Source organism: Dendrobium catenatum, unplaced genomic scaffold (assembly GCF_001605985.2).
Source record: "Dendrobium catenatum unplaced genomic scaffold, ASM160598v2 fragScaff_scaffold_1023, whole genome shotgun sequence".
Classification (NCBI taxonomy): domain Eukaryota; kingdom Viridiplantae; phylum Streptophyta; class Magnoliopsida; order Asparagales; family Orchidaceae; genus Dendrobium; species Dendrobium catenatum.
Window position 1 is genome coordinate 443,976 of NW_021319485.1, and position 27,828 is coordinate 471,803.

At 34.9% G+C, this 27,828-nt stretch overlaps 2 protein-coding genes across 4 annotated transcripts; one reads left to right on the plus strand and one right to left on the minus strand.

Annotated features, from left to right (window-relative positions):
- Positions 1 to 716: 716 nt before the first annotated feature.
- Positions 717 to 13,950, minus strand: LOC110096750 (probable leucine-rich repeat receptor-like protein kinase At1g35710). The gene is made up of 11 exons (XM_020822818.2): positions 13,723 to 13,950; positions 9,793 to 9,940; positions 5,840 to 5,911; positions 5,091 to 5,162; positions 2,449 to 2,520; positions 2,224 to 2,367; positions 1,868 to 1,948; positions 1,702 to 1,773; positions 1,511 to 1,582; positions 1,149 to 1,220; positions 717 to 1,063 (listed from the first exon to the last, which is right to left on the minus strand). The coding sequence occupies exons 1-11, from the start codon at positions 13,805 to 13,807 to the stop codon at positions 973 to 975; spliced, it is 981 nt and encodes a 326-aa protein (XP_020678477.2). The 5' UTR covers positions 13,808 to 13,950; the 3' UTR covers positions 717 to 972.
- A 2,617-nt stretch (positions 13,951 to 16,567) lies between these two features.
- LOC110096749 lies at positions 16,568 to 27,242 on the plus strand. 3 transcript variants are annotated; one of them, XR_003701842.1, is made up of 4 exons: positions 16,568 to 16,615; positions 23,524 to 25,081; positions 25,662 to 26,041; positions 26,185 to 26,417. XR_003701842.1 is itself a non-coding variant. In XM_028697972.1 (4 exons), the coding sequence occupies exons 2-3, from the start codon at positions 23,556 to 23,558 to the stop codon at positions 25,708 to 25,710; spliced, it is 1,575 nt and encodes a 524-aa protein (XP_028553805.1). In that variant the 5' UTR covers positions 16,568 to 16,615; positions 23,524 to 23,555; the 3' UTR covers positions 25,711 to 25,736; positions 26,952 to 27,242. The 3 variants fall into 3 exon arrangements, 2 of the variants coding, with proteins under 2 accessions (XP_028553805.1, XP_028553804.1); XM_028697972.1 differs by lacking the exon at positions 26,185 to 26,417 and adding an exon at positions 26,952 to 27,242 and having other exon boundaries at positions 25,662 to 25,736; XM_028697971.1 differs by having other exon boundaries at positions 25,662 to 25,736; positions 26,185 to 26,414.
- Positions 27,243 to 27,828: the final 586 nt, after the last annotated feature.

Genomic DNA, 27,828 nt, shown 5'->3' on the forward strand with positions numbered 1-27,828 from the left:
ACTATTTTTGAAAATAGCATTTATTTATTTCATAATAATCTTTTAAAACTCTCCTAAATTAATTAAAAACGAGTCAAACCGGATTGATTTCAGTTTTCCGACTCAACTCAAACCCGACAGTTTTACAAATAGTGGTCAAAATCCCTAACCTAAAGCCGACCTGATTCAGGTTGACCCGAACCCAAAACTTTCAGGTCAGATTCGAATCGGACTTTCGGGTTGTGTCAAATATTGACATAAACAATAAAGCCATTTGTTGCTTGGGTTGGAGGTGGGGCATTCCATGTAGGAAAAGGAAGGCAGCAGGACATTCGAGACACAAGGGGCCTGATTCGATGCTGATAGTTTTTCACACTTTCTTCTTCAAAAATTTTACAGATATAACTGCTCAATTAAAACTCGGAAGAAAAGAAGCATCAATCTTCTTTTTTCACATGCAAATAAAAAAATTTAGGAAATAATCTTAAATAATTCTATAGATAGTATTCTCACCCGTAGAAATCATATTTAGGTTTCGTTTGGGACGACTTTCTTTCTGCTTCTTAAAGCAGCTTCATAGTATAAAAATTAAAATTTTTGTACTAGGAAGCTGCTTTAAGAAAGAGCAAAAAAGCCGTTTGAAACGAAGCCTTATATTGCAGTAATTGATAAGCCTCCAGGATTAATACATAAAATTTCCAATCAAATAAAAAAGACATGAGAAGAAAATACGAAAATAAAACATTCATAAAAGGTAGATATAAGCATATATTTCCTTCGTCAAACTAAAAACAATCACATATATTCTTCATATAACAAATTCTGCATATTATATATGGTCTCCAAATTTTACAGGTATTACTGCTCTCAATTTCATCTGACTGCAGAAAAAGCACTTTTCGGAAAGTATTCATGACAGCAATAGCTATGAACAGCGCTAATTGATAAAAACAAAAACTATTTACTCCGAAGACAGATAGTTGAATATGCAAACTAGAACAAGAACTCCGTATCAATAACATCAAGCACCTTATGCGTGCCCTTTGCCTTTGTTCCAGGCTTGAAATTGTTACCTTCAATGTACCTGTGTTCCAGTTCAGTAATTGTAAGTATGTCGCAGCGTTACAGTGCAAGCCATTTCCAAATTGTAATATACTTGGTAAACTTACATCTCCTTCAAGAAGGGATGTTTGTACAATCCATCCGGGATTCTCCCAATGAACGAGTTATGGTCTAAATACCTGAGATATTACACAAAAGTAAACAGGGTCAGGATGACGATCGTTTCGAAACAGATAATAGGGAACTTGTAAGTTCCTCCTTCAACTCAGGCCTTAATTATTCTTTGCGGATGTCAAACGTCGTCCTGAGACCAATCAGAATGCGCCACATCACTCCTTCGCTATGTACCGTGGCTCGGTACTGCTGACGTGGCTACACCTGATTTGCCTCTGGACGTAGAGCTGCGTCCGACCTCAGCACAGAATAATTTCTCCAACTCAGGACACTGTGCAAGGGAGAATTAGCTTACAAATAGGTTAGTCTCGGTATCTCGACGAGCTTAGGTGTTACTGCTCCACTCATTCTGTTGTAGGAGAGATACCTATAATCAGAAGTAAGCAGCAGTCAAAAGTTGTTGTCAAAGGAATTCGTGATAAATCAACAGTACAGAGAAATTTCATAAAACATCCGGTTGCTAAAAGTTCAATGGAGAACTCTCACAGAATTTCTAGATTCGATAGATTGGCAAGTTGATCGGGTAGACCTCCACCTAATAGATTATTGTTAAGATACCTACAAATTTGAGTACGGAATTGTTGATCTCACAATTTAATACATGCAAGGAATTATATCCAAGAGAATTATAAATGAGATGTTATCAGCTTACAAGTTGCGTAGAGCAGGAAAGCAATCACCATTGCGGATGAGATCCCTAAGTGTTCCTGTTAAGTGGTTATTACTTACATCACTGTAAAGAACATGGATTGTTAGAATATCGCGTTAGTAATTTGTAAACCTTTGCACACAAAGAATGCAAAATCTCACGGATAAAATAGGAAATCTGTTTTTCATTAATGTCATTTCCTGGTGGATCATTTCACTTCTTTTATTGTTTATAATAGCAAAAATTCACTTTCATTACTTTGTTTTGGTAGTTTCCAAAAGCCAATTTTCACAAGGAAAAAGGGGAGAATATTTTTTAAGTGAAAAAAAGGAGACAGTGGAAAGGATATTTGACTGTACAGGTGTCTCAGATTTTTGAGATTCCCCAGCTCCGGCGGAATTTTTCCAGTGAAACGATTCTCATGTAGATAAAGATAACGAAGGTTCGGTAAATTAGCAAGCTCCACAGGAATTTCACCCTTGAAACTATTGAAGCTCAGATACCTGCAGAACCAATAGTTAGACTTCGTGATTTCCAGAAAACAACGGAAGAAAGCTGAGAAGCGTGAGCTATTAGCAAATTACAAATGAGTTAGCTTCTTAAGTTCACCAATTTCAGCAGGGAGTGTATCTTGCAGCTTATTCCATCTTAAGTTCCTGCAAAATTTAACTGGAATCAAATAACAACAAACAAATTGCTAAATAAACAGAAAAGCAAGTAAATTGACTTTAATGAGTTCCAGTGAAATAGTCAAATAGACACTCAGAGCAGAGACCAATCATAATAGGACAGTGGCTGGCTATATTAAACTTGAATCAACACAATAACTCAAATAGGAGCACATCAATTTCTTGGAGGGAAAATTTGAGGGTATAACCATAACCCAATTAAATTGAAAAATAGTACAAAAGATGTAGCCTGAGCAAGGCTGCATAGCCAAGATCCATCTTTTCACATATATATCATTTAGATAAAGCAAATCAAGATGCTTGCTGGTTGCTGCTTAACTCGAATGATGGGACAGCAGAAGAAAGGAAGCAATGCATCAAAAACTAATTCTAGATTACTTATAGTGTTTTAGAATGTTTTAAGATTTATCTAAATTTATTTCATTTAATTATTAGGATATATTTATTTTAAATTAGATGATAGAATTATTAGTTCCCTACATTTGGATTAAATTTTAATTAAAATTAATTTAATGTTATCTTGTATCCCTAGTTTTATAAATAGAGTTTTATGGCATATAATTAAGATTATTAAACCATTAGTTGAATTAAAAACGAATCTCTCATCTTTATTCTCTTGTTTCGCATGATAATTGTGTGATATTCTATCTCCTACCTCAAGTGTCCCTCTTTCCTCCCATAATTCCTTGTCATGGATATGGAATCCCATGCCCACTACAGTACTAGCCTGCTACTATAATAACCAACCCTAGCCGAGGTGTAATTTGATTCCAAAGGAAATCTCAAAAAAAAAAAAAAAAGGGAAGATGGCAAAAGGTCCATAAACAAATTGACATCAAACCAAATCCTTATGTTACATCAATTTTTGTTAGAGTATCCCTAGTCTCCATCAATTTGATATTAGAGCTGAACATTCTTACATTAGAGAGAAATTTCCTAACATGAATCGTATCTAAACCCTAGGCTAAATCATATGAATTTCTTTAAATGTTACCATAATATTTGTAGGCTAAAAAAATTAGCATGCTAAAGATGCATATATTATGTCTAAGAGATATGTCACAAACACAAAAACTCTTTTGTATAGCAACAAATTTCATCTTATTCACTTTGGAATCGACATTATAAATGCTATTAGTCATAGTGCATGCTAATTTACGTCATTGACATATATGAGCATGAGGCTTGGCGGTATTATTTGATGAACTCTTACATTATTCCTTTTTATTCTCTAAATTCTAGTTATTGCATAGCACGTGAGATAAAGTGTTCTGAAATTCTGTATAATATGATTTTAGATTGCAATGTGATTTTAAAGGACACATTTGGTTTTCATTATTTTGTAAAATATTTTGTAGAGTAAGATTAGAGATCTTAAGATTTTGTTTGTGCATGAGGTAGCTAATATTATGTGAGAAAAAATAGCTAGTACTATTAAGAATATTGCAAAGCATGTGCTTGGAGTATCAAAAGAAAAAACTCATAATAGTAAAAATAATTTGTGGTAGAAGCAAAATGTGCAAGAAAAGATTAAAAATAAAAAAATTTGTAATAAAAATTGTTTTAGATGCAAAAACTCTAAAAATTAGGAAATATATAAAAGTCTCATAAATAGTCTAAGAAAGCAATATGCGATGTAAAAATATTTGCTTTTAATGATTTATATAATAGATTTGATACTAAAGAGAGCGAAAGATATATGTATAAATTAGCCAAATAATAAGGATTTTATTTTTTATTATATATTTCTTTATTTAAAATTAGGTTAAAAGAGTTACGTGGAGAAAGCTAAACTATTTCAACATTTTAAAGGATTTATTAACTATAATTTCCCTTAAAAAAACTTAGAATTTGAAACTCTGCATATTTGGTTGAATCCATAAGCATATAATATGTCAAGACAACTTTAAGACATTTGGGTTTTTTTAAATAAGTTGTTTGTCCATAGAATAGACACATCATATTTGTGTGTTTTTTCAGTTAAAAAGAAAACTTTGTACAACCTAATATTTTAGGTTCTCTTTTCTCTTCTAAGGATTAATTATCGTATAGTCATCAGAAAATACATTTGAATTTTAGGAATATCATTACATACATCACATCATAACGCATCATTTGTAATTTTTATAATTTACAAAAAAGTATTCGCAAGAAACTTACTTTAACATATTACAATTATATATGGATTCAAATCTGATGATAAAGTAACTGTTCATCTAAAGTTTTGAAAAATTTCCTACAAAATTCCTGCTTATATACTGTTAGAAAAACGGAATCAATATAAGGCATCCAATAAAATTGGATGAATGCTTACATACTAAAAATCCTAAAAGAATTTGTGATTAGTTCATCCTTCTCCTTACTAAGAGAGGAATTGAAATTTGTTTAGTATAGAATACTCAAGGACATCCCCTTCAATTAATCAAAACTTGTAACCTTATCACATATGCAAAAAGACAGCGGTAGGCAAGAAAACAGGCTACCATGAAGCTCGCATAAAGAAAATTTCATGAAAATGACATGAATGGAAGGCATACAGTATCCTTAGGTGTTTCAGCCGTCCTATCTGTGGAGGAATTGGCCCAGTCAACTTATTATTATGGAGATCCCTGCAAAATTAAATAGTTGAATAGTGGTTACCACTTTTCAAGATATCTAAATCTGATTACGCTAAAATAACTGCATGCAATCTTAAAAAACATTCCAAGACAATTCTCAGTTTATCATCAATAGTCATGCACGTGGAGTGTATGTATGAGCTCCTAAAATAATTTAAATTTTTTATAATGCAGCTTAAGAATCTAAAATATGGCGCTAACTCAACAATTTCTTTTTCAAATCATGCAGGTTAAGAATGTTTATATGATCAGCTTTTATTAAGAATAGCAAGCAGCAAGAACAATCTGCTAGGATTGCTATTTTTAGAGAGGAATTAAATCAATCCTTTGATAGTATTAGATGATAATAATATCTCATCTGAGTAAGAAATAATGAAGCTTTGATAAAACTGTTTTTGCATTTCAAGTAAACATTTTCAAGCAGCAATTTCCTTGCATGGTTGGGTAGACACTCCCACTTTCCAGAAAATGGTACTAAAGAACATGTTGAAAAATCCAAATCAGTATTCGAATCATGGCACTTTATCACAATAACAATAGTGTTATATATAGAGATTTACTTTCACAAGATTCAAATATATCAAAACATCATGAATAAGCACATTAAATTAGTACAATAATTTGCCAATTTATCCAGAACAAAGAAGCACCCAAGTCAGAAATCTTACAGTCTCGTTAGGTCAAGTAGATTTGTAACAGCAGTAGGAAAAGGCCCAACAATAGATACTGCATATACTTCCCTGCAAGTTAGCTTCTATCAGGACAAGAGAGATTCAATGATAGAATTAAACTGTACTAATAAAACACTAATGGGGTTAAATAGTCGTATTTAAGTATATGCCTGCAAAGTACGGTGGTTAATGAACAAATATTATAATAGACGGCATATCCATTGCATTGGAGAGATAATGGAGTCTCTGATAAGAATGGCTATCTGTTGAACTCAAAGCTACATATTAGAAGAGATAATTCCTATGCATTATTTATTGATAGCAGGTATCTATATACAAACACACAAGCCGAGTACAAAAAGAAAGGAAATAGAGGGTGAACATCCCTAATTAAGAGGAAATAAAAACATATCTCACAAATCTTGTGCTTTCCATTTTTCAATTTAGACTTCGTTTGGGACGGTTTTATTACTGCTTCTTAAAGCAGCTTTCTAGTATAAAAATTTTAATTTTTTTACTAAAGAAGGGGGCGGCATGGGCTTTTTGGTCTTTTGGCTCTATTGTTTAATTGCATGCCTTAAGTATGATGAAAATTAGGGGGTTAGGGGAATGCTTGATTATTGTTTCTCTTGGAATTCTCTTTGATGTCTTGGGCTCTAGACTCATCGTCTAGAGAATGAGAGAGAACGATCCTCCTCTCGAATTGAGGATCAATTGTATATTTGTTTGTGCTTGCTTTGATTTGATTCCTATAATACAATCTATTGTTTTGGATTGCATTCTCCTAAGTTCTTGAGTTTTTCTCGCTATTTTTACTAATTATTGTTAGGTATGCTTGCGAACTCAAGTATTTCCCATTAGTATTACTTGTGAACTCAAGTTCCTATCAAATTGGTATCAGAGCAATTCCTGGACCATTGTGGACTGATTTTTATAAAAAATTCAGCAGCGAATTTCTGATCGGAAGGAGGGATCTTGCTGAATTTTGGATCTAATATCCAGAATTTTTTATGGCGGCCAAGAAAGTTGATGCGTTGGAAGAACGATTTGAAGGGGAAATGAGCCAGATAAAAGCCACGACGGAAGATCAACTCTCATTCATAGAAGACAAGATTTCATCCGTGGAAGAAAAGATGTCATCAATGGAAGACAAATTCTCCGATCTTCATCTGATAGTGAAGAAGATCTTGGACAATCAAATTCAAACGGCGGCATCGGAAGCAAAGGGACCAATGGGGAGAACTACGAATTCTGATTTTCGTAGAAAGGAAAGCGATGGAGAAATCATGGAGGAGAAAGGGGGAAGATATGTCGAGAGACGTGAGAATAGGGAAAATGGAGTAAGGGGGTTGGTTGGGAGACAAAAGAGGGCAATTATGGAAGGAGGGGCGCTGATTTTGGAGAAAAGAGGAAAGAAAGTGAATATGGGTTTGAAGATTAATATGTAAGGGAAGGTCGGGAGACATGGGGAGAGCAACGCACTTGGGAAAGGTAAAACTATGGAGGAATACAGGGAAACGGAGGAGATCTAAAGATAAGGAAGCTGAAGATGCTAATATTTGAAGGCGAGAATGCTTATGAATGGATCTACAAAGTGGAAAGGTATTTCTCCATCAACGGGTTGACGGATGAAGAAAAATTGGTAGCAGCGTGCCTATGTTTGGAAGGAAAGGCGTTGTCATGATACCAATGGAGGGACCAGAGGAGGCCTATACGGAGCTGGAGAGCTTAAAAAATGTTTATTAGAATGTTTTCAAACCGACGAGAGAGGAGACTCCTATGAGCAGTTTTTGTACTGGTGCAGAACGGATCAGTGGCAAACTACTGAGAGCAGTTTGAGCACCTGGCCAGTCGGGTGGAGTGATTATAAGAATCTATTTTGGAGGGAAATTTCATGAAGGGGCTCAAGGCAGATATCAAAGCAACGGTGAAAATCATGATGCCTCATGACTTGGGAGAGGCCATGAAGTTAGCCCACATGGTAGAAAATCAGAAGAATCTAGATCGGGGAGCTAGGACCAGCAGTTCAAGAGGCACGTACCAGATGACGACTACTCACTTAGAACCCAAGGGTCCTACAACAGGAGGGGTTTGTGAGACCCCAGGGAGAAGACGGTAGGAGGCGGAAATGGGGGAAATTTCAAGAGGCTAATGGAGAAGGAGATGCAAGAGAAGAGGGCTAAGGGGTTGTGCTTCATGTATGATGAAAAGTACACTCCAGGGCATAGGTGTAGGGACATAACTCTTTAGGTTCTCACCGTCTATAATGACAAGGAAACTGAGGGAGGCGAAGAGGAGTTAGAGGAGGAAGAGGAGGAGAAACTGCATCTAGACATGGCAGAGGTTTTCCTGAACTATGTGGTAGGATTCACTATGAATCATACCATGAAGGTGAGGAAGGACTTTCTCCCACTGGAGCTAGAGAGTATAGATGTTATCCTGGGGATGAAGTGACTGCAGACCTTGGGGGACACCAAGGTCAATTGGGGAGCCCTCACGATGGAGTTGTGGTGAATAGAAGGAAGGTGATAATTGGAGGAGATGCAAGGTTATCCAGATCCATGGTGTCTCTCAAAACTATGGTAAGGAATATCAAAGAGGTGGGGGAAGACTATTTGGTGGAGCTGCATAGGTTGGAGGGAGTTATATTGGAGGAGGGAGTGGAGGTACCCCTCTCCATACAATCGTTGATACAGCAATTCCAAGAGGTGTTTCATCCGCCTCAGGGATTGCCACCACTGAGGGAGCAGAAGCACGCTATCACTCTGAGGGAGGGTGTGTCACCCATCAGCGTCAGGCCCTACCGATATCCTCAAGTTCAAAAGGATGAGATTGAGAAGTTGATCAGAGAGATGCTGGATGCGTCTATTATCAGACCCAGTATCAATCTTTTTTCTAGTCCTGTATTACTAGTGAAGAAAAAAGATGGCAGCTGGAAGTTTTGTGTGGACTACAGGACGATCAACAAGGAAATTGTGCCAGACAAGTTTCCTATACCAATGATTAATGAACTACTGAATGAATTGAGTAAGGCGGTGATGTTCACCAAGATAGATATGAAATCAGGATATCATCATATCAGAGAGAATAGAAAATTCCACCCAGGCGTCAAGGTAACAAGATAACATCAATCATCAACACATATATTTTATGTTTTGGTTTGCAAAATACTATTACATAAAGAAGTCTCAAGATGGAAAGTTTCATATACTTTCACTTCATAAAACAAACATTAAAAGCATTAATCATGGTTTCACAAGGGAGGTTGAACTACATAATTCACACCATATGAATAACATTTGTTTCATGCTTGTGAGAGAACAATGAAAGATTTCTAAGTGATTTTGTGCTATTGCAACACTGCGACTTTGACAATTATAGATTTAACATCTCTATAATGACTAATGAATGCAATTAGACAGATCAAGGTAAAAATGTTATTGACGTTACATAAAATTGAAGTAGCAATGCAAAATAACATTCTGGTTATAATTTTCCCAAAAGTGGGGAAAAGCAATTTGCTCATCACTTGCAGAAAAAAGAAGCTTTAATACCGCTTTTTGGATTGCTTATTTTAATATAGATTTTAGCCTGAACTTTACATGATCATACATAAATAAAGCAAAAAATTACTCAAACGTTAAGTTTCTTTAGCAATAAGAAAAATGAATGTTGACACAATGCACGCCTTTAAAACATAGAGAAAGGTACAATGATCAATAAAAGTTTGAACCCAAAATATACATTTGTCTCTAGTACACTAAAGGAAGATTATAGTCGATTGCTAGAAAGTAAAAGAAGGCATCTCCTATTGTGTCCAGAATCGCCCTCTCACTGTTTACCTTTCATACTTCAAAGAAAAGGGAACTCGCATGCTCAGAAAACTAAGATGAATTCTCAGAGTGAAGCGAAGATATGAAAGTGTATACTAAAAGAGACTGCATCCTTACAATTCTGTAACAACCCTATAATCTCCTTGTTGTGAACATGTAACTCCAGACCACGGGGGCAAATCACCATCTCCACATGGATCATCTCCAACCCAAGCATATACAACCCTCCACCCAAGGGACGCCTTGATTTCATTCAGTGCTTTAACTGAAACCAATAAATACATTTTTAAAAGCCATAAGGTTAATTTTCCATCCTTAATACGCATACAAACATAAACGAGTGAGTGTGTGTGCATGTGCATGTGTTGTTGTCTTATAAACATACATGCATGAGTAGACATACACCTGAAAAGAAAAATCAATGGTGCAGACAATTAGATAGAAAAAATCACAACGGAGAACACAATGGCTTGTAGAACTTTTCTCAATTCAATTTATAGAAAACCGACACCAAACAAACTTCAAAACAAACTAAAGTTAGATGAAAACGAAACTAGAATAAAAATAAAACAAACTACCCTCAGAACAACCAACTAGTGGTCGCATCACATGCATCGAAATAGTATGTAAGATAATAAGTGTTTAAAGACATGCAAACCAAAGGTTCATCCCAGCAACTTTGGGCCAACGTCCACCACAAAACTCCTTCGGCAAATGCTTCCAAACCGGCCAACAACACTTTCAAGAGCTAGAGAAGAAATATACAAGTGAGGTGAAAACTTGTGGAGAAAAGAAGTAGGTAAGAAGCCTAAGACGAAATCAAAGAGAGGAGAAGAAAATTGGAAAAAGCTTGCAAGCTTTCCAAAAAAAAAAAAAAAAACTCTCAGGTTTTTAGATATCTTTACTCACCAAAAAAACAGCTTCTAAATGCCACAAAACAACCTATATTTATAGGTGAAAAGAGGGAGCCAAACAGCCCAAACAGCCACCCACCAATCCAATTAGAAAAGGGGAGGCAAAAGGCCAACAGGCAACAGCGGGAGCAACACCCGAAGGGGTCACGCGGGAAACAGGAACGGCCAGCATTCAGGACAAGCGCCATGGAGGTGGGGAGCCGGGCTGAGAGAGAACCGAAAGGCCAAACAGAGGGGGGAATGAACCCGGACGACAACTTAATGAGCTGAAAAAGGCAGCAACTCACAATAATGAGCTAAAATAGGAAGCAGAACGCAGCAGCTCCCCAACTAGGCAGCAAAACTCGAAACAACCAAACCCAAATCAAGGATCCAAATCAGCCCAAAAGCCAAGGCACCAAAGAAACTACCACACCCAAGGCAATGCATGTCCAAGAGCACAACCTACTCATGATCACAGGTTGCCTTCCATCATAGGGTAGAAAATAAAAAAGAATAAAATAAACATAACATTCAAATTACAATATAGTTCAATAAAAATTAAAAAAAAAATGAAATTTGCATGCATCAATCAAAGATTAAAATAACATACACATGAAAGAGATCAATAATTTATGCAAGTAGAACTACCTTAAAAAAGGTTTATCAACATCACTAAGGCTGATCTATAATATGAAAACTTATTGACAAAAATTTGCTTTATTTTCATTTTTATCAATGTATGACAATATATTAATAATAGTGAAGAGATAAGTCTGTAAACCCTCAATAAGAATACTTATTTTCTATGTTTTCTTCTATATCAAAGCTAATTATATTTTTCTTGATGCATTAGATTTGGTTACTCCTTTACAGAAAATTAATTAATCATTTATCTCAGTAATCAGTACACAGACGCCCACTAAGACTAACTATATGGTTTAATAAAAGGTTATAAATTTGATATCCTAATAATTTTCATTATGTGAATTAAGATAAATGGTGATACACTTTATAAAATAAGTGAAAACTGAAAAGTTATAATTCTCATCAGCAAAATTAGCTATATCCAAACTACTTGGAGCACATTCCCTATCATTAATCCTTTAACATTAATTTTATATAAATGTTTTATTTGTACATCTTCTATCATTCGTTGAACATGCCCAAACAATCTAAACCTATTTTTCACTACCTCGCCTTCAACATGTACAACAACATTCCTTCATATATAATTATTTTGTAATTGATTCTTTCTAGTTTTGAGCATAGTTCTAAAAACAGGACCGGACATCGAACCGAAAAAATAAGAGGTTCAAAGTTTAATGATTCAACCGGAGTTGAACCAGATGATGTAATAAATATTAAAATTATTTAAATAAGGTCTAAATAATATAATAATATTATAATAATTATATAATCATATAATTGTGTTGCTAAAAAATAAAGAGAATTCATGCATAATATTTTTTATAATTTTGAATTTAAATATTTTTCAATTTTAAATTTGATTTTTAATCTAAATTTAATTTACATATAAGTAGAATATTATTCTTTGATAATTCTTATTTATATGTATTTAATATTCATTTAAAAGTTTTAATGTATAATATTTATATTACTTTATTAAGTTTAATATTATATTTAACCAAAAATTAATTTATTTAATTATTTAAAAAAATACTTGAACATGCCAATTTTAGAAAATCGGGACCGGTTCACCAATTGAACCAGCAATTCATGTTAGTTTGGTCTGATTTGATGCAAAGCCGATTATTAAGTTGGATCAGACTGGCCATTTGACCGGTTCACAGTTGAACTGGTTGAACCAGTCAGCCGGTCCGGTTTTTAAAACTATGATTTTGAAATACATTCATCAAAAATTCAAAATTTTGTCACTCCAACTTGGCTATCAATGATCCTTTATCATCCAGAAGTTGAAGCGATATGCCATAATTAAACTGAATGTTATTATGTAAAAAAAATCCTAGGCCTACATTATATTCTCCTATCACATGGTGCTTATAGGAAACTTCTCCAATTATTCACATCTAGTCTTAAATCTAATAATTCGGTCGAGAACTAAGCACATGTCATCAAAATCATGAGTATTTACAAACCTAATGCCTACCCATAAGGCACCAGTTCGTCTTCTAGCCTCTAATAGCTTATTTTAGCCAAGAAGATGATCCTTGGGATTGGTTGTTGTGGAGATAGGGAATAATATTAATTATCGTCATAGCACCTCAAGGAATCACCATATGTATTTCATGAATTTTGAGGTCTCTTACAGTGAAACATTGAAAGCAATTGCTTGATTCCAAAATTTTACAATACACTCTTGCACAGTATACCTGATTCATATCTTAATTACTGCCATCTAATCCACGTCTTTTGTTCGTGGTTGATAGGGTAGGATTGAGGCTTCAAAAATCCCTTATAATTTTTTTAGCACTTTCCCTTATCACCATGTTATTGTTTGCCCATTTCTTTTCTATTTCTCACCTAGCTTTCTTTTTTTTTTTTGTTCAAGGCTTGGATTAACTTCTTGCTTCTAGGTCAATTTCCTCAAGCTTATCTTAATGATGAATAAAACAAGCAATAATATTAATTATCGTCAGACCCCCTGAGAGAATCACCCAATTTATTTCATGCATTTTGAGGACTTCTCCAAAGCATCCATAGCAATTACTTGCTTCCAAAATTTTGTCGAATACTCATTCACAATCTATCTGAATCCCGTCTTAATCATTGTCATCAAATCCAATTCTTTTGTTTGTGGTCGATGGGTTAGAACAGGGATTTCAACAACCCTTGAACTTTGGTCACATTATTCTTGATGGGTCATGGTTTCAAAGTCCCAAATTCCACCGCATCAAAACATAAATGAAAATAGCAATAAGAATCTATAACTTAGCTTCAGCCAGTATTCCATCGAAATAGCAATAACGCAAATAACCAATACCAAACCCAACAAAACCAGCCAGAATCACAGAAGACAATAACCCACCACATCCACCTCCGGAGCTAAAATCCCAAACACGCCTTAACCGGACAAGACATTTCATATCCTAAATATTCAACAGGCCGAGATCCCATATCAAATTACAGAAAAAATTAGATAATGAGACTGGGATTTCGAGTAGATCTGTACCGTCTCTCTTCACGGTCTTGCACCGGACGACGCCCATGACCAGAAGAAAACAGCAGATGATAGCCAAGCCTGATAACCTTTCCATGGTAGACGTATAGACCTTCAACGAGAGGAACTGATCGTAGCGCAAATCGAAGATCTCGTGGACTGCTAAGCACCCACTGATAAGAAAATGCGAGGAAGATGCGCCAATGCCAACAGAACTCAAGAAGCTTTTTCGATGATGACAGTGGCAGTAAGTGCAAAATAGAAGCATTAAAATAGAGGAAATTTTACAAAAAACTCCCCAAGTTTTTAATTTTTTATATATTGTCATATGTTAGTGAATATTTTAATATCTAAATAATGTAAAAAATATTTAAATACTAATTTAAATAAGAAATTAAATATTTTCATAAATAAAGTTTATTGAAATTTAAATATAATAACTTGAAAATAATTTTCTATAATTTATTATTGAGCAAATGGATTTCTTATTTTATAATATTAAATTTTTCTTGGATATTATTAAATAGCATTTTAATTATCATATTTAAAATTATAATAATTAGATCAATCATATTTATAATTAAATGTCTAAATCAGACTAAAAAAATTTCAATTTGAGAAATTATAATATCTTAGAACAATTTGTCTTTGAATTAATGATGATGGTATATTATAATTACATAATTTTATAAAATGATTTATAAATAAATATATTTAAATACATTTACTGATATTTCTCATGCAAAATATGAAATTTTATCTATATATTCACCTTATTTTATCCCTTACGAAAAAATGATTATACTACACCCTTTCAAAGGTTGAGTTATATACATATTCATTTTAGTCTTTTACACAAATATTATTTGATTTTAAATTTTATTTTTCTTATTTTCTTATTCTCATAGAATGTGAATTAAACAAAAATTTAAGTTGATTCAAGTTGACCTGATTTAATTGAAAGGTGGATTTACATGTTCACTAAAAAATTGTATCTATTTATAAAGCTAATTTTTAATTTTTCATATTTATCCATATATTATTTTAGTGTCTACATCACGTAAAATATATGTGAAAGATTATGCCTCATAACTAAATAAACCTTTATATAAATATTAGAAAAATTTAGTTAAAGATAATTTAATATAACTCATGGAGAATTTAATATTAGCTTACGAGGGTTTTGAAAGTTCATTAGGGATGTTAAGCTCTTATGAATTAGTCCGAGACTAATCAAGAGGGAGTGAATTAGTTATTTTAAAAAATTACTTAAACAAAAATAATGATCTTTTGAAATATTTTAGAACATCAAACAAAAACTATCACCCACATAAAATAAAATACATAAATTAAAATGCGGAAACGTAATAAGAAAGAGCACACCATATTTTATAGTGGTACGTTCAACTTGACCTACTTCCACTCCCCGAAGCCTCTCCTCCGGGTATTACACTAAACTCAATGACTTTCCTTTTGCTCCCACAGCAAGGCTGAGAAGCCTTTACAGACTCCTTTCCACGGACTCCGATTAGGCAAAGAACCCGACCTCCTTTCGCTTCCTCCTGAATAAGACAGAGAACCTCAACCTCCTTTTGCTTCCTCCCAAAGCATGCAGAGAATCTCGATCGATCGCTAAAGTAGACCTCTCTAGAACCTCCAAGGAACCATGGATGACGATTAGAGAAGATGACTCGGATCTTTGCTTTGAGCAACCTTTGTGAACCCTCACAAACTCCCCCTCAAAAGATCCTCCTCTCTCTCTCCCAAGCTCTCTCTCTCTCTCTCTCATTCTCTTATCTCTCTCAAGTCAAGATAGCAACAAAAAAATTAATCTTGAGTAAATAAGAGATCTTATATAGAAGGGCTTAAAATTTGTCCTAAATTGTACAAGCCGTCAAAGATCAAAAGATCATCATGTACGATAAGTGTATTTTTAGCCTTTTCAGGTAGGGCTGTCTTGGAGGGGCTAGAAGATTAGAATATTTGTTTGTTCTGATTGTCCAGGATGATGAGTATATCATCATGTATGATTAGTTCAAAACATCAAATATCATCCAGAACATCGCTCTGTTCGGCCAGACTTTATATATTGGATAATGAAAAAATAACCTATTGTCCAAGCCGATTCTTGGATCATCCTGTACGATTAGTTCAAATCAATAAATATCATCCAACACATTATTATGTTCATCTAGGACGATTCAGGAAGAAATTAAGGTTTGTTTAACTAATCATCCATGATGATATAACCAATCAAATAAATCTTAATTACTTTCCTTAATCATCATACTAATTTAGGCATAATTGTAATGCATCATCCAGGGCAATGTCATATACGATGTATAAAAATAATAACATGCCTAAAAGAGTTGGCAGCTGATTTTTTCTGATTTGAGCCTATCGTCCAAGACGATTTAATTAATTCAATTATCTTAACAAGGATGTCATAATTAGGATTTCTATTTTGAATTGATCGTCCAGGATGATTTTAGATCATCTTTTACGATGTTATCAAAAATATAAAAACTCTTAATCCTACATAATTTCTCTCCCTAAATGAGTGTGTATAATATTACTTAGTATCATGATCTACATTATTATATTTGACTCAATAAAAAATAAAAATATTGGAAATACACTTCCAGACTGACTCAGTCCTAATCTACTCAATCTTGAGCTGGCTTGATTTGCAATTGGCCTTGTGGATCTGAAACATTAGTAGACATGGGAATAGTAGAAAAATAGAAATACTATAAATATTTGCTATCATTAAAATTATAATTATTGAATCAAGATTTGCAACATGTATTGGCATTTTTCTTGGCCAGAAATGATTATATATTGATTGAGAGGTTTCTCTCAGGCTTCCGGAATTCTCAAGCAATCCAATTCGATTCGCTTCTCGGTAACTCTAACTTCACGAATTCATGATCCGATTCAGTGCTTTTTGCAAAAATTGTCATTTTGTTTAGGAATTGTTGAGGCTGTTAAGGTTTGATGGTTACTGTGGCGCCGGAAATCTAGTAATTAATTGAGCTAGGGCTTGGGTCTGCTGGTCCTTTGTTTGTTACTGAGATGGATGGGTAGGGATTGTTTTGTATTTTTTTTATCACGCAGTCATGGTATTTTGTTAACTGATGGCAAAAGTTATGCTATTATTCTGAAGGATGTGGTTGGAGAGAAATGTTTTGGATTAGGTTTCATCAATAAGATCTTTTTTTTAGTACCAGATCAGGTTTATGGAGATTTTGGGTTGCGTTATTAGTCTGCTGTGATTTGTTTGTATAAGTAGATTTTAATGTTTTAGCGTTTTTAACGATACTTGTGAGCTTGAAAAGGCTAGCTAGGGGGTGAAAGGAAGCATTTGGTTTGTTTGTGGAGATAAATCACAGTTGATTGCAGGCTTATATTAAGAAAAAATAGCGAATATGTTTTTAATCAATAGTAATTTGGAGATATATACATCTATATTTTGGATAAAGCCATGAGCAAATTTACACTCTTGGGGGGTGTTTGGTATCTGATTGGATTCAACTTTAGTGGGATTTAGTAAATCTTGTAAATCCGGATTTAGTAAGTCCTAGGCTGATAAATCATGAAAAGTGTTTGGTATGATAAATGTTAAATCCTATTAAATCCAGAGAAGTTGTTTGACAACAGATTACAGGATTTAAAACAGTTGGAGATTTAAAATTGAAGGAGTAATATTAAATAACATCAATACACCTGTTATAAATTTGATATGACTAAATGCTAAATAATAAACCAAATATAACATCACATAATAGAAACTACTAAAAGCATAAAGAGTACATGACTCCATGAATAAATTTTTTTTTATACACCAATTGACTACTACATGATAGTACACTACAACATAATAGAGAGTTGATATTTATTTCATTGGAGAGTATTTTCCTCATGACGATCAATTTTTTTGACAATTTATCTGAAATAAAAAAATCGTGAAATAACTAAGTATGGTATTCAAAGGTGAAATATTGTAAATGCATATAAAAATCCTTACCCGAGCATTCCACATATCTGTTGCGATGACATGCCTTATTGCTTATCCTTGAATTCTTTCTCACATTGTTGTATGCAAGTTAGGATCTTCATCCGACATTATTACTTTGCCACGTTCAGTATTGTGTTCCATTTTCATCCGTGACATATTGAAATACATATCATGTCCATGATATTGACCCATAAAGTTGTGTAAAACTGCACATGCAATAACCAAATCAGCTTGAACACTAAGAGGAAACTTTCTCATGTGCGTCAACACTTGAAAATGTTCATTCCAAATTCTAAAGGTCCTCTCTACCACATTTCACAATACGGCATGTCAGTGATTAAATAATTCTTACTGATTTGTATATCTTATAGTTGTACTTCATCTATAATCAGCTAGGAGATATCGATATCTCCGAAAAGGAGCAATCAACTTATCAGTGTTTGTGTAAAAAAAAAAAAACTTATCAGTGTTTGTGTAGCCTGAATCAACCAAGTAATAATGATTGTGGGGCACTCTAAATTGACCTTGCTTCACCGCCTATCTTAGCACACATATATCCGCAGTAGAACCTTCCCACCTAGATGCTACATATACGAACTGTCTATCAAATGACATTGCATCCATTACATTCTGCGAAGTGAATACCTTACGGTTACGAAAATGATTATGTAAGTTGTTACTGACTACTGCAGGTATATGTGCCATTAATTGCACCAAATGTGTTCTTGAAGTAAGGATAAAACATTATATTTGAATGTACATAAGGATGATATTCTGCATCTCCTTGGGGTAAATTAATAAATTCATATGCGAAGGATACAATTGTACGTAGAAACATATTGAAGTACATGCTAATTGCTTCCAGTGAATGCTGGAAGAATTTACGTAACTATCGCTAACTATGAGCATGCTCAACTCCTCGCAAGAATATACCTAGTTGCTTAGCTGCGAGCATATTCTTTGTGTCACGTAAATGCCTGTGGCTTACTAGTAGATCTCTTAGGCTTACAAAGGCATCCGGAGGCAACCTGAAGCATTGGTATGCTCTGTCCGGATGGCCAGCAAGGATATCAAGAACATATCGATGTCCATTATATGTCCTACCAAACATTGGCCGCCTGATTGGTTGTTCATCTTCCGGGAAAGAATTTTCTTGAAGAAGAGATGGAGTAATTTCAACAATAGCATTGTTAACTTGAAGCTGTAAGTCTACCATGTTACATAAAACATCGGGGAATATTCCACGCAAGTAATTAGGCATGACTGCATAATTAAAGATATTTTAATTCATTAATTAAATTTAAATTGGAAAGCAAACTACAACCAAACAACATGAAGCAAATAATAAAAATCAAACTATGGGAAGCAAATAACATAAATCAAACAATTTGAAGCTTACAACATAAACCAAACTAAGTGAAGCAAACAACATAACTCAAAGAACATAAATCAAACAACGTGAACCAAATAACTATAACCAAACTTTTGCCAAGTAAAAACATGGATGCGTGCTAATAACTTATTCTATCCATTCGGTTAGAACATCCCCTTCCCAAGTCATGAATATTGCTTTGTTATCTTTATTTTCTTTAAGCGCATCCTGAATACCTAGGAGAGCTTGTGTTTTCAAGTTTTATAACTGGCCTAACTATGCCAAACAGTCAGTCATAGTTTAAGGATCACTTCGTTCAACTGTCTCTTTAAATACAATTGCATTCCTGTTCGACTCGGCTAATAATTGATTAAGATTTTGCAAGTCACTTCCTTTTAGGACATCTTGCTAACCTGGTTGGTTTTTCGCTAGATCTTTTTGAACCTAGCATATGACTTCAATCTATTTCCACACTTGGTGCTGCATCATCTACAGTGTCAAGTAGGTTGCTATGGGGAGTTCCTTCCATGTTGTAGCTCACACCATTAGCAACTAGGAACTCGTCTTTAAAGTGTAGTGTTTCGTCATCGTTTAAGTTTATCGTGGATTCTGTCAACTTACCGGATCTTGCAACAGTTCCTATTGCAATGTTCTCGACACAAATTTTCTCGTCAATATCATATTGATGGAAGGGATGTCTTCTAAATCGAGTTAGCTTTGCATTAACCTACAATTATAAAATTTGGTTGAGTTAGGAAAATGAAATTTAGGTATTGCTTACATTACTAAATAGAAAAAATAATACCTGATGAATTTCCTCCCACAACTCATCGGTAGTTACAGGGATGTGTAACTCCTCATCCAAGGGCGGAACTATAGTAAAGCTTAGGGGGGGCAATTGCCCCCCCTCAAAAAAAAAAATTATAAGAGTAAAAAAAAATTTTGCCCCTCAAATTTTTTTTTGCCCCCCCTAAAAAATTTTTTTGTCATCTTTTGTCCTAACTTGCCCTAAAATATTTATATATTTATTCACATTTAGTTCTAATATTCTCTTTCATGCTTTTAATAATAGTTTAATTACATATTTTTTCTTTATTTTTCTTACTTAATTTTTAAAAAAAAACTTTTCGTAATGTATAGATATATAATATTATTTTTTTAATAATTAATTATTTTTGTGCCTGTATTTTTGCCCCCCCTCAAAATTAAAGCCGGTTCCGCCCCTGTCCTCATCTCAACCACATCCGCTACGGTTTGTTAGTTGATAAAGTGTTCTAAAATCATCTTTCATGTTTTTAAATCGTATCATTATGGAAGATTCTATATAGTTTGAGCTTAGACGTCTGTTTAACACAGCCACTAAGCTTGCTCATTGTTCCTTCCGCATATTCCCATTACAAAATTTCTATTAACATATTGTTCCAATAGCAGCTCACCTAGTACGACGTTATGATCTTTTGGCCACTTAGGATTTCGAGTTGTGCTTTTGGGTTGGCCGGAGTAACTAAGATGTCATTACTGGCACGATGTGGGTTACTAGAGCTAGCACGTCCAACTCCTTTGCCTTTTAGAAATTTTTGCATTTCTATTTAACATTAACGAGAAAATTATTTGTATGAAGTTTAAAATCTGTCCAACCAAGTGTATTAATTTTTAACTTTCCTTTAAGAATTTTTACCAGTCTTATGTAGATAGATATCGTTTAATGACTCGTTGTCGCTCACACATGCTACATGCATATCGATGAAACCTAGATTTATATTACAAGAGCATTCATTTATTTGCATGGTGACTTGGCATAGGATTAAGAAAACACTCAATTAACCACACAATAAATTCTATAAAAAAATTATCCTATGCCAACAAAACTTGATCTAAGAACTGAGCAACAACTCTAGAAAGAGTTTGTGTGCGGATCGATTTGGCACATAAGTTGACACCTAGATACTGGATTAAGAAAAATCTTAAACTATGGCACATCACTTTTGAATATCCTTTGTAAGCAACTTCATAATGAATACATTTAGCCTTCCATTTTTTTCTTGAAAATATTTGTCAATCAAATTAATACAATACTTTCCACAATTTTCAAATCTCAACAAGCATTTAATTTGGATCTATCATATAATTCAACACATAGTACAATATGCTCTTTCAAAATAATTTTTACCTAAAACTCTCATTTAGTAATTTCCCAAACTAGCTTTTTCAACTTTCATGAATGTTTTCATTTTTAACCAAAGATTCTATTAAACTGTTAAATATCCTACAAATTATTATTTTTAATTAAACATAATCTTAAGGAGGAAACATAAAAAGTAGGCTGAAATCACTCTCTCTAGTGAGAGGAATAATTTACTTTTTGGGGGTAATAAAGTGACAAGGCACACCTTACAAACACGAATTCATATTTAATCCTCAAACCCAAAACTGCTTGAATGGGGAGCAAAACTTTCAACCAACCGGCCCAGGGATGAGAGGCAGACTAGAATAAAGCAAAAAAGCAGCCAACATTTTTTAGGCATTAGAGGTTGAACATGCTTATATGAAGCAAGAAAGCAAGAATCTACACAATAAACACAAAAGATGTGGCAGCACATTATCGCTATTTTAGGTATTGTCGAGCACAGGAAGGAAAAAAAAGGTTTCGGTGGTCGGGGATACCTGTGCGACGTTGAGAGGGATCCGACGGGAATGCTACGGAAGCGGCTAGGGCAGGTGATGAGGATGAAGCTGTGTCTTCCATGTAGATAAAGAGTTCGCGCGACGCTTTGCGACATGGGCGCCGCGGGAAGAACTTCAACAACCCTAAATCACGTTGAATCGAGCAAAGGATGGGATCAGGATTTACATGGATTTACCATGATTTATGATGTAAATCCGTAAATCCCGGATTTACGGATTCACGGGATTTACAGTCGCGCGGAATGAATTTGGCTGGATTTATGTTAAATCATAGTTAAAACTCAAGCCAAATCCGATACCAAACACCCCCTTGGTGCATGAAGGAATTTGGCGAGTCTTTAGTATTAGAAAGTTTTATGTAAGAGTGAGATGATTTGATATCTTGCTAATTAGGAATTTTCATCTTTTTATTTGTTTCATTTTTTTACCCTTTTGAAGCGCACATATTCATAAAATAAGGCATGAACAGATTTTCTTCTGATATCATAGCAAGATTGTCTTTAGACTAGCCCTCTCCCCTTCCCTCTGCCTCTTGGTCTGTCCATTTATCTGTTCTAGCTTGTTCTCAGTCATTCCAACGTACCACTCATGCAGCCCTTCTTCGCCTGCACACTGCATAGCTTTGCCTCGTGAGCTTGCTTTGCACACCACTCGTGCCTCCACAAGTCGTCGGCATATATTTAGCCAATAAGATATGAAATAGATTACCCTCTAATAGACACATCCAACACAAAGTAAAAATTATGTTCATGGCTACTGTGCATTTTCCCCTTTCGAATGTGTATGTGTATTTTCTCAAATCAAAAGGTCTTGCTTTTGGGAATAACCATCCTTTCAACTTATTTTTGCTTAAGTGTGTGCAAAACTAGTAGCGTAGCTGCCTTTTGCTGGATTTTGCTTGCATAGGCTTTTTAATGTTTGCATAGCCTACAATTTCATCATAGTTAGATGGAGTTTCTTTTAAATTAGCTCCTCTTAGATCAAGTAAATTGTTGGTCTTGTATATTTTCAGGGAGCATCTCTTTAGTAAAAGCTGAGCAATTAGAAGCATGGTCAAATTACATAGAGTAGTTTTCAAACTTAGTGAGCGTACTTATAAACCTGCCCAGCTACTTCAGAAGCGTACACCTCTTGCTAACATATGATTTTGAAAGGGTTTCAATGTTTTGGAGGCTTTCATTGTTTTGGCCTCATAACTGTGCAAGACGATTGCATTATACAAAGAGGATTTATGAGCTTATAAATATGCTTAGTATGTTCCTACAATGAATTGGGATACTCACAAGACTAAAATGGTAACCTTTGTCAACTATATTCATCAGAAGGATTCCTTACTAGCTATAGAAGTCCATTTTTTCAGAAATGCATCAAAACATAAATTTTTATGCAAGATTTGACAGTCATCTCATAAATAGAATATAATAAGCTGTTATCTCCTGAACTTGTAGTGATAGGCTAGAATCGAAAATAAGACATATCTATATAACAAGGAGGTATTATATTGTAACTCCTTTGCTTTTGTGGGAATCATTTTTTATTTAGTTTATTAATGTATATGATAATGCTGAATTTTCTTCTGCAAAATACATATGCAAAATGCCCTTCTTGTGCAGAATATGCTTAATGTTTGTGCCCACCTTAACCTTTGTTTATCAGATAATTTGATGAGATGTTGTCGAATATATATCTTATTGCTTCTTCCTAAACCGTTTTAAAGCTTTCTTTTGTCATCTTTCAGACTGTTTCACTTGGCATTGTGAGAGTTTCTGCATGTCGTGTGAGGATAAAGCCATGTCCGGTCGAAGTCCATCCCCAAAGATTCAAATTCCTGAAATTGCTAGCTCCAGTGGAGCCATTTCTGTCACTTCTACTAATGAACCGACGCACTCAACAGCACTACAAAGTGAGAATTTACATGGGCCTGTTGCCATTCTTTGGGACATTGAAAACTGCCCAGTTCCAAATGATGTTAGACCTGAAGATGTTGCTGGCAACATTCGTCTTGCATTGAGAGTGCACCCTTTGATCAAAGGAGCTGTGACAATGTTTGCTGCATATGGGGACTTCAATTCCTTCCCCCGGAGGCTAAGAGAGGGCTGCCAAAGGACAGGCGTCAAGCTTGTTGATGTGCCAAATGGAAGAAAAGATGCTGCTGACAAGGCTATTTTGGTTGATATGTTCCTATTTGCCCTTGACAATCGTCCACCCTCATCTATTTTGCTTATATCTGGGGATGTGGATTTTGCTCCTGCATTGCATATACTGGGGCAACGTGGGTACACAGTGATTCTTGTCATCCCTTCTAAAGTTGGCGTCTCTTCTGCTCTCTGCAATGCTGGAAGATTCGTATGGGACTGGCCAAGCATTGCCCGTGGAGAAGGTTTTGTCCCTTCAAGAACCAGTGTAGCACGGGGATCCGACCGTTCTGGCTATCTCATGAATAACTTTTTTGATAACTGCCCTGATATTCAGATTGAAGAAGAAGCCATAGTTTATAAAGGAAGTGGCTACAATTCATGCAGTAATTCTAGTAATCTCAGGGATCATTCCAATGTATCCCAAATATCTACCGATTCCTCAAAGCTTCAAGGTCAGCCTTCTAGAATGAGTGAAGTTCCTTCAAGGGATCAGAGCTGCAGGGCACAAGACAGTTGGGTACAGCCAGGAGATATTCAAGGCTTGAAGGGCCAGCTGGTGAAGCTGCTAGAGATATCTGGTGGAAGTTTGCCCCTTGTTCGGGTTCCATCAGAATATCTTAGGAGCTATGGAAGGCCACTCTACATGTCAGAATATGGAGTATTCAAGCTGGTGCACCTTGTAGACAGGATGGCTGATACCTTGATTTTGGTGGGAAAGGGACATAAAAAGTGTCTCTGCCTTCGCAACTCAGATAGAAATATTAAGAAGTATGAGAACATACCAATAATCCTGAAGAGAAATAAGAACGATAAAGGCATAGTTGGGGAAACTGTTGATACTGGTATCAGTCCTAATACAGGAAGCTCTTCGGATGACTCATCAGATGATGAAAGGAATGCTGATGCAGGGTGTGAATTTGATGAGCTTCTTGAAGGTTTCACGAGGGAAATACAAGAGATTCTAGTGTGCTACTCATGTCCAGTCCCTTTAGACTGCTTTGAGGCTTTGTATGAGCAGCGTTACAAAAAAATTGTTGATTACCAGAAGTTAGGAGCAGAAGGGCTTGAAGACTTGGTTGAGAAGGTAAGAGATGTTGTGGAACTCCGTGAGGATGAAGGAAGTGAGAAGAAGTTCCTCATCTCCAGCATTTTAAGTGGGTAGGCTCCTTGTTTTGTGCGAGCTTTTCTCTGTCTTTCATAATTTTCACCATCCTTTGTGTTGAACGCTTTTTTCTACTTTGGGAATTGGGATACTTTTATTGTTGTTGTTCAGCTCACACTTAACACTGGAATGACATTGATTTTTGCTAATGTCAATAAGATATGTGGTGATGTGGGAAGGACTTTGTAACTTTTCGTGATGTCAACTGATGTCATAGGTAGTTTGTGAAACAAAATCATATTTAACCATTTGTTTGGCCACAAATTTTTTATTGTTTTTGAAAAGTTTTGTGAGATCGCGCGTGCGGCTCGCTGGTTGAGCGAAGCACTTCCTTTCTTCTGTGATGCTCAAGTTTGAATCCCCTTGAGCTGCCAAAAAAAAATTGTAATATGAGGTAATTTTTTACAATCAGATCTGCTAGCATTTAATCGATATAGGAAAGTTGTTATTCAATTTATGTAAAAATGAAGTGTTTTATGTAAAAAATGAGAGCAAAACTGATCTGCTCCCTTGACTTTTGAGTTTAGCTCTTCAATATCATCACTCAAAACATCCAAAGCTTTGTTTTGCCCGCAGGTTTGAAGGAATTGCCAACTCTGGCTTTGAGGACAGATTGAGAAGCTGAAAAGGAGAATTATATCAATGAGATCTGTGAGTGCTTCTTATCCTTGTGCTAAAACAAGCACTCATCAATTTCTTTTGAGAACTATTGCTCTGATTCAACTATCTAGCTCAGTTCCCATGTCGGCGGCCATGCCGCAATAAATCATTTAAATCCAATAATATATCTTGCTTCGTCTTCTCTACCTATTAAAAATTAAATCATAGAGTACATCAGTGGTATTCAATGGTGCAATTTGCTTGTTTTTTATATTCATACTGGGGAAAACTTCCTACCTCCACTTTCTCCAGGACTGATTTGAATTCAACACATTGCCATTGTTTTGCATCTGCCTGTGAGTAACCCAGTTTCTCTCTTTTCTTTGCACTTCTGATCTTTTACAAATGATTTTTCTGCATCTAAATCTAGACGCCGAGCTACTTGAAAACATAATCAAGTTCCATTGATGAAAATTTATTGGCTGTATTCGGCTTCCAGGTCTTTGAGATTTGAGAAACATCCTACTAAACTACCCAAAAGTGATTCCCCCTGTTGATCATTTAAAGCTAAGGAGAACTGGTTAGACAAAGTCTTACCAGATAATTGGAACAAGGGTAATTATAATATTGATGATGATGAGAATCATTTTCCATGAAGATCATTCACTAACCACCAGATTACCATAATGTTAAATGACATTTTCTTTTGATTGATTTCATGAATTTGTGAATGTTTAAGTGTTTGCTTTTAAAATACTTGTATTTTTGAAATACAGGATAATTTGAATGAATGTAGATTACAAGTGCATATGGTGTGTTGTTGGGTGCAAATCAAATGCATTAAATTTTTTTGTTTTTTTATGATATATTTTAAATGCATTTAATTGTGACGGGCGTCGGTGTCAGATGAAAGACAAGAGTGGCTGTAGCATGGGATTTGGATATCATCTAATTCAGGAGAAATTATTCTGTGCGGAATCCGGACGGGAAGAACTCACAGTCCGGACTATTCTTCTCATCCGACCTCTGCACAGAATAATTTCTCTCCCAATTTGGGCGATACTCTAATGAAGGAAAAACAAAAGTTTGAGTTTTTTCATTACTTCAAATCAAATAACAACAAAACTTGAATACAAGAAAAATGAATACAATACACTCCTAATGCTTCCGATCAAACAACTCCAAAACCATTATCTTTTTCTAGCATTTATATTCATTGTTTAAGGATAAAAAGGTTTAATAGGTCCTTATCTACTTGAACTGCAGTTTGATGAGTCTGGTTGATATGCTCACCTTGTTCATGCAAGGTGACTGAGTCCCAGTAGCATCTTCCCTGATGTTTTCAGCAATCTTCAGGCATTCATTAACTTCCTGAGTTGTCTCCTCAGACTTCTGAACCGCATGGATCTCAAGTTTCGAAACAAATTCATCATCAGAGTTCGAATCGAAAGGATTCGAAATCTTGTTTTACAATTATTCTTGCAAATTGGAAGAGGTTTATATAACAAGATTTCTCACATATAACAAGATTATGAGATCAGAAACATCTCCTTTGCTTCATCTTTCCCTTCAGTTTTCCTGCTTCTCTCTCTCTCTCTCTCTCTCTCTCTCTCTCTCTCTCTCTCTGATTGGCTCGCTTTAATTTTGAAGAACACCCAAAAAAAGGAGAAATTATTATGTGCGGATTATGGACTGTTCGGAGATGAATCAGAATGTGTCACATTACCTGGTACACAATGTTAAACGGCAAACGGGTGATGTGGCATGTTCTAATTCGCCTCCGTATGACATCCATATCCGCACAAAATAATTGCACCAAAAAAGGGGACATTTTTCTATCATTTTTCAACTTTCTATTTTGGCTTTGTGTTGTAAAGGTTACCCTTTTCATTAGCTTGCAGCTTACGTGTATGTTCTGAAGAGGACAACTCCACTTGGTCTGTTTGTTGAGAGTTTTGGCTACCAACCAAATGATCTTGGGTTTGAGTCTTACGTATGTGATGTGTGTGTCAATTTACCCTAATTGACTTTAATGTCTCGATATATATATATATATATATATATATTATTATTATTATTATTATTTTTTTCTTCACTATTGGCAACAAGAAGGTGATCCTTATCATCTTCCTCTTCTTTCTTT

What these genes read in the sequence shown, in the direction of transcription:
- LOC110096749 (XM_028697972.1), top strand. Translation starts at nt 23,556, where the DNA reads ATGTCGTGTGAGGATAAAGCCATGTCCGGTCGAAGTCCATCCCCAAAG. An exon ending in ATCTCCAGCATTTTAAGTGG is followed by an intron (nt 25,082 to 25,661) that starts GTAGGCTCCTTG and finishes TTTTGCCCGCAG; the next exon opens with GTTTGAAGGAATTGCCAACT.
- LOC110096750 (XM_020822818.2), bottom strand. Translation starts at nt 13,807, where the DNA reads ATGGAAAGGTTATCAGGCTTGGCTATCATCTGCTGTTTTCTTCTGGTC. An exon ending in CAAGACCGTGAAGAGAGACG is followed by an intron (nt 9,941 to 13,722) that starts GTACAGATCTAC and finishes TATTGGTTTCAG; the next exon opens with TTAAAGCACTGAATGAAATC. An exon ending in CTGAAACACCTAAGGATACT is followed by an intron (nt 2,521 to 5,090) that starts GTATGCCTTCCA and finishes TAAATTTTGCAG; the next exon opens with GAACTTAAGATGGAATAAGC.